Source organism: Alligator mississippiensis, chromosome 3, assembly GCF_030867095.1.
Source record: "Alligator mississippiensis isolate rAllMis1 chromosome 3, rAllMis1, whole genome shotgun sequence".
Lineage (NCBI taxonomy): Eukaryota > Metazoa > Chordata > Crocodylia > Alligatoridae > Alligator > Alligator mississippiensis.
In genome coordinates this window covers 87852250-87866171 of record NC_081826.1, presented here as the reverse complement: position 1 = coordinate 87866171, position 13922 = coordinate 87852250, and the positions used below count along the sequence as shown (strand labels likewise).

Genomic DNA, 13922 nt, shown 5'->3' with positions numbered 1-13922 from the left:
CAACTAATAACAAGGTCAAAGTTAATGTTCAAATAAATAAAAAGCTCTGGGGATACATACATCAGTTCAGCAAGTGAAAATAACAAATGAGGCAACTGTTTTATTCTGGTGATTAAAAATGTTAATAATAAATTTTATTCCAAAGATAAAGATCTGTGTTGTAACAATAAAAAAGATCTATCTTTGTAACAGTTTGCCTCTTCAGTCTAAGAGCTGTGCCCACTAATGCTGATACTGAGACCAAGAGATGCTTATTTTAAGCCTCTAATTTAGGGACTCAGTAGGCTTTTTTGACAAAAAATTAATACATAGTGCCCTCTTTAGAGTTGAGGGGTTTTTAGATATTTCTTTTTCTTGCATGCTCTTTAGAAACAAAGTGTTCTTTATTGATTGTCTCTTTTTAAACTTATCTGTTTTGTGTTAAAATTATTTACTGATTTTAGTACCTGACTTGCTTTCTTAAAAAATTACAAATGTTGATACTGGTTTTTTTCCTGTTGATCTGCCATTTGAGTATTCCATCATTTTATTTTATTGAGTATTAGTGCATAAAATACCTACATCAACATGCTGGCAATTATTTAAAACATCATTGATGTGTTGTCATCTGTAAATATGCCAAGATACATTTATAGGGTGCCTACACACAAATTCATGATTCTTTATTTTAAAGCATAATCTAATAGTTCATTTCTGCTTTTGACAGTGTTCTAGACACGATGTGAACTCTGTCTTAAGACAAAAAATACTTGGCTTACAATGAAATGTTACTTTTTCCTGTTAGCCATAGAACCCCTTTTTTCCGCTTAAGGAATCCAGCCTGATTTTTAGATACTAATCGTGCAGCATAATCTCCTAGTAAAGAATCTGGAACAAATTTATACCAATTGCAACTTCCAGCCTCCCTGCCTTAATAAAAGCAGAATTTGCCACTTCAGTTATTCCTGTAAACCCTGCTGTTGGGAAGGTGTAAGGGACTGAAATATGTATATGAGTTAGGAATAGGGCAGCCTTTTTGAAGATGCAGAAAGTCAGAGTAGAATTCAGGTATCTTGATGGTCTGTGTTGACTGAAGGCACATCGACAAAATTATACTTTTTTCTGTCACAACAATATTTGTGGTTCAAAATATACTGACAGCAGATTTGTTGAGTTAGCAGGATGCCAGATGTATGTAGTTGTTCTGATTCCTGATATTCTAAGTGATTGTTCTTGTATTTCATTTAAACAGGCTTTATAGGAGAAAATTCTAATTTGTAAATTCATTGTATAATAATATTAAAAAGCACACTGTTTGTTGATCATGTACAATCCTATTTATAAAAGAAAAGGTCACTTTGATTATCCATGTGTGGTAAGTAACTCTAATGGTATCCACTGTAAAAGGTAATAAATGAAGTAACAATTAGATGCATTAGGAAAGCACACTTATCAACATTTGAAAGCTATGAATAAGATATTAAAATATACCTAGTTTAATATAAACTGCACTAAAAGTACTTTTGAGAGGGATTCAAAGTGTGGCTCTAAAACTGCTCCAACTTTTTGTAAAATATGCTATAGAACTTTTTTTAATACTTGGAATGATTAATCTCAGACCTAGTTTCAGCTTCATGGTCTGAGATGAACTTTGCAAAACTTAACCAAAAGTGGTGGGAGTGGAGTGGTGGGGGTATTTTAAATATGAAGCAATCATATAGTAAATATGAAATGGATAGAATGTATATGAATTTTCTCAGATTTAGTACTGCATGGATGTTTTCCACTGACTGCATCTGCTAGATGGCGAAGATGTTTCTTTTTTTGCTTGGCTACCAGTCTTCTCAACCTCTTCTCAAGATTTCCCGGTTATGCTTCAGAGTTTGGGTTTCCAGTCTTTGACGTGCCATGATTTACATACATGAGATGTCCTTCACTCTAGGAATTGTGTTATACCAATTTTTTTAAATGGCCCAAGTGTCACCTCTTAAATTTATACCCAAACTTCCAAGTGCCCTGGGTTTCAAAAATAATATACAGCAAGTCCTCCCATGGAAGTTGAACAACAGACTAGGACTTTTCTTGTTTATCCCTAGATCAAGTTTCCTTTGACCCAAGAATTTTTTTTACGTAACCAATCAAAATACTTGGAAAGTAGGCTGGGTGTGAAAAAGGCTGCTGTTGAAATGGAAAGGGTTTTGTATATTCCTTTATTTGTCTGCTTTGTATATTGAAAGTGCTAGCTGCATGTCACATCTGCAGATTCTCACATTATTCCGAAAATAGTGTTCAATGTAATTGTCACTACTGCAGAAAATATCCAGTAATTGGATGTTAAGAAGATAAATTCAGTGCTCACCTGTTACTCAATAAGGGTAATATGCAATGATACTGTCTCTCCCCTGTATTAGTTTTTTTTATGTACCAAATTATTTTCTTGCTTTACTAGTAATAAATCAAGATTTCAGCTAATTATTTTAATAAATGAGATCTTTTGGGACAAAACCCTACTCTTACATGGACATGTTGCTTCCATTCAAGTAATTTTGGAATAGTGAGCATACAAAAGGGTAAAATTTCAGCTGTTAGAAGCATGTTTAGATTTTATTGCATCTGCTGGAGTGTAAAGGTCATTTCAGGAATGATTTACGTTATCATATTTTTCAAGTAGGTTAGTGATACAAAATATTGAAGTTGTGTAATTGTCTTTGTAACGTTTAATAATCGGAATGATGACTTGGTCTTCTGAATTAGTAATTTAATTTTGTTGCTGAACTTTCTTTGCTAATTTCTGGTGGACAAGATTAAGTTTTGAAAGGAAATCTGCATCTTGCTTGTTGGGTAAATTAATTTCCAATAATTCAAATTTATCCAGCGTGCCTCCCCTCCCTCCCACTTTTGTTAAGGTAAGCTAGCAGATTTCTGTAGTCTGAACTTTTTAGCAAATCTAATATAGAAATCTCTTGTTTACTAAATATTTTGGAGCTCTTCTGAGGCTGAATTAATGTCTTTATTATGTAATCATAATAGTTCCTTTTAATTCACATTTGTGGTAGTTGCTGTTGGTTGTCATATATATATAATCCAGAAGAGTTATCAGAATTGTTCAGGTGCTTCATTGGTATTCTTGACTAACCTCTCATAGACTGTTCTGACTGACACAAGTATCTGGTGAAAGTATACCACAATGGCTGAAAAATCTATCCTGAACTGTTAGTGGAAGATATCAACACCTGAAAGGGAAAGACTTACTTTTAAATGGTCATGAACATTTTTTTCCAACATGACTCTTTCCTGGCAGTTGCACAAACTTGTCTGTTATGCCTAGAAAATGGACAAGTTTGCTGAATATGCATTTTAAAAGCAATGGAAAAAGAAAAGATGTCATTTCTGTGAGCAGCCTTTTGATCTTGGAATTTGAAATGCGCCTTGTGTCACTTCCTTTTCAAGACCTTATTAATAGGAGATGAGATTCTTGGGTATGCTACTCAAGGTCTATTCTGACTTCCCCTGTCAATTTTGCAAGACAAGTTAATTTGATATGGTCATCTATTATAAAATTCATGTAGAACTTCTGAAAACACAACTTCTAAACGTTTAGTGCCTTTGAAAATAAAGTTGCTGTGGCTAGATTAATGATCATTTTACACTGTGATTTTTTGACATAATAGTCTGAAGGTCTCTGTTACTATGACAGATATGTGGTAGGTTATATCTGCATATTGCAAACAGAATTGGAGATGGAAAACTGGTTTTCTTAAAAGTTAGAATTGGCGTAGTTGTAAAAAGGGTTGGCCTGGGAGGCGACATGCCAAGTTAAATTGAGTTTGTCCTCTCTATTTTTTATGATCTATAGAGTAAACCGTAAGGGTTTTGCTCTGCTTATTTACATTAGAAGTCATAGAATCATAAATGAGTAGGGCTAGAAGAGATCTTGAGTGGTCATCTAGTCCAACCCCCTGCCTGAGGCAGGCTCATCCCTGTTTAAACCATCCCATGCAGACCCATTGTTGAAGCTCTTACCAGACGTACATAGTCGACTCTGACACCACATGAGACAACACCCTAATCTGCCAGTGGTAAAACAGGAGCCACAGCAGCCAATGTCCTACTGCTGCAAAAGTTGTTAAAAATGTACTCAATATACTACCCTCCTCAGGGGAAGGCAGACATCCCCATGGCCCATACCAGTATAACCATGGAGTAAAATTCCTTCCTGACCCCAAAGATGATGATCAGTCTGACCCTGAACAGAGGGGCAAGACCCTCTACCCAGGAACCTCTGGGTATAAGTCCCAGCAGAAGCATTGGCAAACCCCAGTCAAAATCCCCAGCCTTGACTGCAACCAACTCCCAGTGTCTCTGAGGAAGGCTTAAAAAACCCTTCTCACATGTGGAGTAGCAGGAGGGGGAAAAATCTTGACCCCATGCAGCAAATAGAAAAGCCCAGAAACATGGGAAATATCTATAGTAGAAGATAGGCATAGCTGTGCCCAAGTCATTCCTGACTGATGTCTGTTCTCCTTCTCTTGAACACTTCCAGTGATGGAGATTCCACAACTTCCCTAGGGAATCCTTTCCACTGCCTCACTGTGGTAACAGTGAAGAAGTTTTTCCTGATATCCAATCTAAAACTGTTTTCCTGTAACTTAAAGCCATTGGTCCTAGTCCTACTCTGTACTAATAGAGAAAAAAACGTGTTTTCCCCTTTCTTTATGGCAGCTGTTTAGGTATTTGAAAACTGCTATCGTTTCCCTTCTTCTTAAGTGTCTTTTCCAAAAGTTAAACTTGCCTAGCTCCTTCAACCTCTCTTTGAATGACTTGCCTTTGAAGCCCTTTATCATTTGTGGGACCTGCCTCTGCACCCTCTCTGACTTCTCCACATCCTTTTAAAAATGTGGAATCCAAAATTTCACAAAGTACTCTAGATGAGGCCTAGTCAGTGCCAAGTAGAGGCCTCCCATGTCTTGCACCTAACGTGTCTGTTGATGCATCTCAAAACTGCTTTCTCCTTTTTGTGCAGCTGCATCACACTGCAGACTTGTATTGAATCTGTGATCTGCCAAGACTTCCAGATCCTTCTCTGCAGTGCTGCCATCCAGCTACCCTTTTTGTATTTGTAGTTTTGATTATTCCTCCCATGGGGTAGCACCTTGCGTGTGTCAGCATTGAAATAAATCTGTTAGCTCCAGCCCAGCAATCTGTCAAGATCCTTCTGAATTGCTGTCCCATACTCCTGTGTGTTTGGGATCATTCCTGTCTTTGTCTCGTCTGCAGACTTGCTCAAGAAACTTTCTATGCCAGCATCCAAATCATTAATAAACATGTTGAACAACACTGGGCCCAGGACCGACCCTTGTGGGACTTTCCTCAAAACCGTTTGCTGTTCTGACATGGATCCGTTTATAATAACCCTTTGTTTGCAGTTATTCAGCCAGTTGTCTATCCACCTAATAGTAGTTTGTCTATCTCACATTTCTCCGGTTTATCTATGAAAAAGTCATGTCATACCTTATCAGAAGCCTTGCTGAAGTCCAGATACTCTATATCCACAGCATTCCTCTCATCCACTTAAGTAGTTACTTTGTCAAAGGATATCAGGTTTGTTTGACATGATTTGCTCTTAAATCCAAGCTGGCTGCTTGTGGTTGGCCTTTCTTCCTCCAGATACTGCCACGTGGACTTTAGGGCTGCTTGCAGACATGAAAAAACCCTCCAGACAAAAGCTCTTTGCTTTAAACTCGGTGTGCTCCCACACTGAGCCCAGCACATGCCCAGAAGATGCAGTGCCTTAGTTGCACCCAGTTTTCCCAAAGTCTATAAAGATTGGATGTTCTAGGAGGGCCTTTTTGCACTTTTATCTAATAGCTGGTTGAATCGGGTTCGGCTAAAAGCACCAAAAAGCCCAGCTGAAGCACGCACTCTATACAGGTGCTGTGGAGCCAGGTTGGAGTAACATGCTGCTGCTTCCGGTGGAATGCATTATTTTTCCTCATCTGTCAACACCCCTTAAGATATGCTTAAACGTTGTCATTGTTTAAGTAGGGCTGTCCCATTTTTGTGTGGTTGGGGGTTGCATGCCACGATGTGCAGCGTGGTGGTCCTCCCTCTGCTGTACTTCACTGGTACCCCCACACCACCTTTGGTGCAGAGTCATAGAACCATAGGGCTGGAAGAGACCCTGAAGGATCATTGGGTCCAGCCCCCTGCATGAGCAGAAAAGACATCTGGGGTCAGGTGACCCCAGCCAGGTGACCGTCCAGTCTTCTCTTGAAGACCTCCAGGGTAAGTGGTTGCACCACCTCTCGGGGGAGCTTGTTCCATAGTCTGGACACCCTAGTTGTGAAGAAGTTTTTCCTAATGTTCAGCCTGAAACTATCTTCCAGGAGTTTGTGGCCGTTGTTTCTAGTTTTCCCCCAGGGTGCCCTGGAGAACAGTTGTTCACCGAGCCTCTGATGTACACCTCTGATATAGCGTTAAGTCTCAATCAGGTCCCCTCTCAGCCGTCTTTTCTTTAGGCTGAGGAGTCCAAGATGCCGCAGGCTCTCCTTGTATGGCTTGCCATGCAAGTCCCTTGTCATAAGGGTGGCCCTTCTCTGGACCCTCTTGAGCTTTAGCACGTCCTTGTTGAAGCGCAGCAGCCAGAACTGGACACAATACTCCAGCTGCGGCCACACCAACGTTGAGTAAAGTGGGAGAATCACTTCTTTGGATTTACTGGAGATGCATAGATTGATGCATGCCAGACTTTTATTGGCCCTAGCAGCTATTGTTGCATTGCTGGCTCATGTTCATGCTGGGGTCTATTGTTACCCCCAGATCCCTTTCATTTGTAGTGCTGGTCAGGTTAGCATTGCCCAGCCTGTAGGTGTGCTGGGGGTTCTTCCTTCCCAGATGCAGCACTTTGCATTTCTCTATATTGAACTGCATCTGGTTCCATTCTGCCCAAAATGCCAGCCTATCTAGGTCTGCTTGTATCTGCTGCCTACCTGCGGGTGTGTCCGCACAACCCCATATCTTGGTATCGTCCGTGAACTTGGCCAATGGGCTTTTCACCCCCTCATCCAGGTCTTTGATGAAGATGTTGAACAGCACTGGGCCAAGTACTGACCCCTGGGGTACGCCACTGCCCACATCTTGCCAGGGCAACACTGATCCATTTATTTGGACTCTGTGTCCTACCCTGCAACCAGTTTCGTACCCATCCATCGGTCTCGCAGTTGATCCTGATATCTTCAAGTTTTCTGATTAGTACCTCATGGGATACTAGGTCAAAGGCTTTCTGGAAGTCAAGGTATATGATGTCAATCGCTTTTCTCTCGTCCAGGTGATGAGTCACCTGACCATAGAAAGAAATGAGGTTGGTCAGACAAGACCTGCCTGTGACATGGCCATACTGGCTGTCATTCAGTATCATGCCTTTTTTAATGAATGTTTCTAGGATTTTCTCTGAAATAGAAGTTAAGCTAATTAGCCTGTAGTTTCCTGGGTTTTCATACTTCCCCTTCTTGAAGGTGGGCACAACACTGGCCCTCTTCCAGTCCTCTGGGATTTCTCCAGAGGCCCATGATTTTTGAAAGACCTTTGCCAAGGGCTCTGCGATTATTTCGGCCAACTCTTGCAGCACTCTTGGGTACAGTTCATCCAGTCCTGCTGATTTATAGATGTCTAATTTCTTTAATTGATCTTATACCAGTTCTATGACAGTGGTGGGAATGGTGTCAATCCCACCCTGCTCATTCTGTGCCCTACCTGGTGTGGTGTTCCCCTTGGTCTTGTGAAAGACCGAGGCAAAATAGTAATTTAGGAGTTCTGTTTTTTCCTGGGTGGTAGTGACCAGGTATCCTGAGGCATTGAGCAGTGCCCCCACACTCCCATTAGTTTTCCTTTCACTCCCTATGTAGCTAAAGAAGGACTTATTGTTGTCCTTGATTCTTGTAGCTAGTTTTGGTTCGGTTTCCACCTTAGCTTGCCTAATCTGGTTTCTACAAGTGCAGGACATTGTCAAGTAGTCTTCCTTAGAGGTCCTTTGGCCCCTCTGTCTGTGGTGCTCTCTCCCACCACCATAGGCAAAAGTGGAAGTTGGAAGAGAGAGGGGAAGTTTGGAGACTCCATAGGTACCAGTACAAGACTAATAGGGAGACAGTGCCCAGACTGGGAGCCTAGGGGCAGCCAGTTGGACAGTGCTGGTTTAAGCCTTGAATATTCGTATTTTATTGAGGTAGTAATTTAGTAATATTTGGTCAGTTGACATCAAGCATCATAGTTAACAAGGAAATCATTTACTCGGTTTTCTCTTCCTTTGTGATATTATGGTCTCACAGTTGTTCAAAGTTTTTTGTTCTGGTTGAAACCCCGGCATTTCTGCACTCCATTTACTGAATACATTGGGGAGATGTCCATGTGAGCTCTAAAATTGTTAGCTTGCATAAAACTAACAGCTGAGCAGTTGCAACCCAATATGTGTTAATGTAACTCTACTCAGTAGTCTGCAGTACAGACATGAAAGTAGGCCTGTGCATGGAATATGCCTTATTGGGTAATATAATTTGACTATAATTTTTGTCTTAGAATGGGCAGATAAGCTAAAAATCCTTCCTTGGATTTATACAGATGTCTACATGTTATATGGTTAGTTTTCCTTAAATCTGTGTTCGCAAGTATTTAGAGAATCTCAAGGCTGTTACCTAATTACTTTTTTTCAGTTAATAATGGGACTTGGCACACAGGGAGGAGAGAAGAAGAGCGCAGCATCTATTGCCTGTTTCCTGGCAGCCAATGGAGCTGATCTCAGTATTCGTAACAAGAAGGGACAGTCTCCTCTTGATCTCTGTCCTGATCCTAGCCTCTGCAAAGCACTGGCTAAATGTCACAAAGAAAAAGTCAGGTTTGTATACCACAAAAATCTGGAATTTTCAAGCATCATGTTTACAAACCCTATTTTCTGTGAATTAAATCAAAGTTGAAAGCAAAATGCTTTTTCCCTAATAATAATCGCAATAAATAGCTGAAGATTAAGATAAAGGTAAGCATAGTTGTATTCTGCAATGTGTTAAATGCTAGGTACAAAAACATTAGTTGTAGCTGGCGAGTAGTGACAGTGTCAGTTTCTTTATTCTGTTTGAGGCACTATTTACACTTCATACTTAATGTACTGGAGTAATTCTGTATCACAGCCATTCATTATTCCATTTCTGACATACTAATAATTAGTGGTACCTGTTGAATAGGTTATCCACTAGAAAGTACTCTGATTTGAAAAAAATGCCATGCATCATCAAATACCCACTTATTGATAAGTTTCCATTTACTGCTTGTCCAGCAATAGTGGTTTAGATTTAAAAAAATAAATAAAATAATTTCTCCCTTAATTCACAAATCCTGTAGCCATCTCAGATTTATACTTTTTATCCCTGTATTGTGAAGTATGTAATAGTTTCTTAATTTCATAAAAACTGAAAAAAGTGTTCTTGTTGGTTCTGTCTTGGTTTGGTAGGAATTTTCTTTTTAGCCTTCTTGCCATGTAGACTGCAGATCATTGCAGCTTATTCTGTTTATGCGTTAATGCCTTTTATGGCATGGTCAGAGTTCTGGTAATAAAAATGTATTTAACATGTACTCCCTCTGCTGGGTATGGAGTAGCATAGAAGAAAAGATTCCAGATAAATACTGGTTTGAGCATTTGGGGCTTCATTTCTTAATTGCCTATAAGTAGGCTTTTATAATATATATATTTTTTCATATGGGGTTATGATAGTGTCTTGGTTAGGTCAGATTCTGAACTTAAGGTAAGTGTCCCTTCAATATTAAAGTTCATAGGAAGGTGGTAGATTTTTTCTTCTCAAATTCTCTAACTGCTTTGACAGTTCACTGGCTTCATGCTTTCTGCAGATCATTTTATTCAAGCATGAATCTTGTTAAAGCAAGCACTGGCAGAAAATGTCTATATCTCTTATAAAACTTGAATTCTTGTTTCTGTAATGGCAGTGAAATACAAAGGTATCTTTCCTCAACAGCTTATAAAACGAGCAAGAGAAGTGACGCAATCAAACTGTAATAGGATATGCCTAAGTTAGAGTTGACAACTGTTTACTGGAAGTCCTACATGTGCCTTCCATGGTGCGCTTGTTACTGTGGCATCATTTAGTACTTGCTTTAGGAAGTACTAAAGGATGGCGCAGTAACAGCCATTACTGTGCCATCCCGGCAGTGCACAGTTATTTTTAGCAGCTATGTTGCCGTAGCGACACTCTATAGCTCGTCGCTATGGCAACATAGTGTCGACAGCATGGTTTGTGTCTGCCAGTGCTATGTCGCTTTAGCGTGACATGAAGACACACTCACAGACTAACCAAAAGTAGGTTTCTATGTGTATGTAATATAACAAGCTTTCATGGACTGAAGCTCACTTCTTCAGATGTTGAGGTGGGCTACTAATTATTAAAGGTTTCCTAAATCCGTTTGATATCCTGTTTTCTTTACCCCATGAATAAACCTTGTTATAGTTTAATATGGCTTGCAAATGGGAGAGTCTGTTTGACACTGGAACACACAGGCAAAATCTATTTTCCCACATTTTCGGGTAGGGGCTTGAGCCAGGAAAATAAATTTGTGTTAAAACTCCTGAACTGAGCTTGGCCCTTGGCTACTACAGTCCTGTGTCTGGCAGAATGGTTATATTTTACTAACATTTTATTTTTACTAACCGCTTCTTATGACCCAATGGCAGCATGGCCTGGCTATCCCCTGTGAAACTCATTTGTTCCTGTTCTATGCACTGATCTGCCCCTCTACCACACCCCTACAAATGCAGCCTCCTCTGAAAGATGTGGCAAGGGACAATTTTAGAGTTGCTAATTCATTGAATGGAGGCTGCAGTGTTGGGGGAGAGAGCAGCCTTCTGCATGGATCACATGCAGGATAGTGTCGACAGCTAGGGGATTAGTTGGCCCTTAGTAAAATGGGGTATGCAGAATCTGGGGCGGATCTGATGGCTAAGCTGTTAACAGGAGATCAGTATGCCTTTAGAAGAACCTAGAGTGGATTGCAGGCCGCATATAATCTTTTTGGGGGTTGGGTTCACTCCATGGGCCAGAGGTTATTGACTCCTGGCCTAAGCAAATAATTCAAGACCCCATGTGGTGTGGTATGACCAAGACTAACTTGTGCATAAATCATGTTCTTTCCTTTTTTTTTTTTTTTAGTGGTCAGGTTGGCTCCCGAAGTCCTTCTATGATCAGCAATGACTCAGAAACGTTAGAAGAATGTATGGTATGTTCAGATATGAAGAGAGACACTTTATTTGGCCCATGTGGACACATTGCCACCTGTTCTCTGTGTTCCCCAAGGGTCAAGAAATGCCTCATCTGTAAAGAACAAGTTCAGTCCAGAACAAAGGTACTTAACACTTTTTTATTTTTGATAATTATTGTATTCTTTTTGCTATTTAATGAGTTTCCTGAGCACTGATCATGAAAGGGAAACGATGTACTAACGTTTGCAGCTGATATTATTTGTTTTATATCAGTCTTGTCTCTGGCTGAGGCAAAGCTCAGTATTTTGTGTGACATCTCCTTTTTGCCATATGTAAATGATAGAGGTCCAACAAAGGTTAGAGAGAAGATTTATCCATGTTAGGCAGATGACTGAAACTTTATAATAAGCTGTACTGACAATAGTATAAAGGTTGGAAGGTCACAGCCACACCAAATTGTTAAAACGTCTTCCCTATTTTCAGTGCTTACTTTCAGGATATCTTAAATTTCCTAGGACTTTCAAACCAGTTCTATTTCATGTCCATACTCCATGTAGACCTCTGCTTGAGGCAATCTCAGGTTCTTACACAAGTGTATTGCATAGCTTGTGATCTTAACTGCCTTCTCTAGTGAAGTTTGATGTACCAGACTTGCAGCTCTGGTACATTACCCAATCCTTGAGAGACTTGGAACACTAATCATTACTTCAATGAGTTATATCCACTAATGGACTTTTAAGCTTTTCTTTTTGCAAGGACTACCTGTCAGATTTGAAATCCTGCAAATTAAAGACAAAAAAATCAATTATCATATTTCCCCAAATACAAGATAAAGTTTCCCTCTCCAGTTGGCATGGGGGGAAAAGCCCCTTGTTTTACATTTTATATTTGCATACAAGGAAATTGTATTAAATATATTGTCTATCATTAAACTGCTGCTTTTACGTGCTCAGTATTGGAAACCAACTATGAAGTTGATTAAATGTAGCCAACACTGAGCATAACTATAAAGTACATGGGTCATATTAGGAAAACATGCTGATGGGAACTTACCACAAGAATAGGTTAATGCATTCCATCTGAATAAGATATATGGTAGTGCCTATTGAGTGCACTCTCCCTCAATGCTGACTCTTTCAAGTCATGGTGAGCCACTGCATTGCTTACTTTTAGACTTTCTTTTTATTCTCACAGCTGAGCTGCATCTTTCTTTCCCCTTGCCAATAATTTTTACTTTTTCACTCACTTGAAACATCACCAAACAGGGGGACCCGAAACAGTTCACCCAGAATCCTTCTGTTGCCTTTTCTCTCAGCCTGTTGCATATAACTAGTGTGGCCCTGCCTTCCGTGAGATGAAGCTGGATGAGGTTGCCCTGCACCTCATCTACATATAAATTCTGGAGGATCCCAGGTTTTGTGACAAGAACATGCATTTCCACTCGTGTGTGTTGGGCTGATTAGCACATGGATACTGAGCAGTGCTGAACTATGGGTTCACCATGGCTTGAAATGCTGTTGACTCTGGTGGGGCCCAGCCCAATGAACTATATGATAAATCATGAATCTTTTGGCTTTGGACTAATATCATACATAGTTTGTACTATATAGAAGTAGGTGCTAATGTGCTACTGAAAAGTGTGTTTATGGAGTACCTGTGCTAAAATCTGCAGCAGTTTTCAGAAAAAGTAAAATGCATCAGTTCTAGGTTAAATAACTCCATGGTACTATATGCAAATTGATATAGCAATGTTTATTTCAAAGTCAGTTTTTTCAGGTTTGCCTCTCACTTCCATGTCGAAGGGAGAGCAGGATCTGACCATATGGATCAGGGGAAAGCGCTGCAAGAGGAAGTAGTGTGGGGGGCGGAACAGAGGGCAAAGAGGCTACCTGACACCCTCAGATTTATTTTTCCTGCTGAAGCAGTGGGAGTTTGACAAATTCACAGACTTATAATAGGTTACTAGTAAGCCTGAAGGAAAAACAAAGGCGGCAGATTATCCCAGAGAGATTCCTTACCTAACTTGTTCTTAAAACCCTACCCTCCTCAGTGTCTCTAGTTAACCTGTTTTAGTATTTAAATTATCCCCAATATCTATATCGCTTTAGCTGTCAATTAAGTAGATTACTAGTTATTGTAACTTACCCCTGTGAACCTGGAAACAAACCTTTTGTATATGGTGGGGCTTACGCCTTTCCTCAGATCGTTACAGACCACTACATCTTTCGTTTGACTTGATGGTTGACCATTGTGTATTACGTGTGGCTTTTCAAGCAGTTTGCAGAGCTGTCTTACGCACAAACCCCCCTCCCCTCCCCCCCCCCCCCCACAATCCACTCTTTACTTTAAACTTGGTGCACTCCCGTGTCGAGGAAAGCTCATGCCCAAAAGAGGCAGTGGGTTACTTCAACATAGCTCTGCAGTGTCTGTATGGATCGGGCTCTTTAGTGGGGCTTTTTTGGTGGTTTATATAGTTGCTGATTGACTCAGCTTTAAATAAAAGTGCCAAAAAAGCCCCACTAAAGCGCACGATCTATACAGATGCTGCAGAGCTGGGTCGAACTAACGCACTGCTTCCAGTAAAGCATGGGTTTTTTTCCTCCAAATCTGTGTTTCTGCTTCCTTAATTAATAGGCCTATACTTTCTTCTGTATCTATAGAATTTTTTTTTTTTGCTGTCTTATGTATT

At 40.0% G+C, this 13922-nt stretch overlaps 1 protein-coding gene across 4 annotated transcripts in view; it reads left to right on the top strand.

The window, feature by feature from the left end:
* Positions 1–13922, top strand: part of MIB1 (MIB E3 ubiquitin protein ligase 1) — a 122299-nt gene that overhangs the window by 87677 nt on the left and 20700 nt on the right. For all 4 annotated transcript variants that reach the window (XM_019487062.2, XM_006268396.4, XM_019487066.2 and 1 more), the window contains exons 16-17: positions 8685–8866; positions 11184–11376. In XM_019487062.2, coding sequence (XP_019342607.1) covers positions 8685–8866; positions 11184–11376 — 375 coding nt within the window. The remainder of the gene's footprint in view (positions 1–8684; positions 8867–11183; positions 11377–13922) is intronic.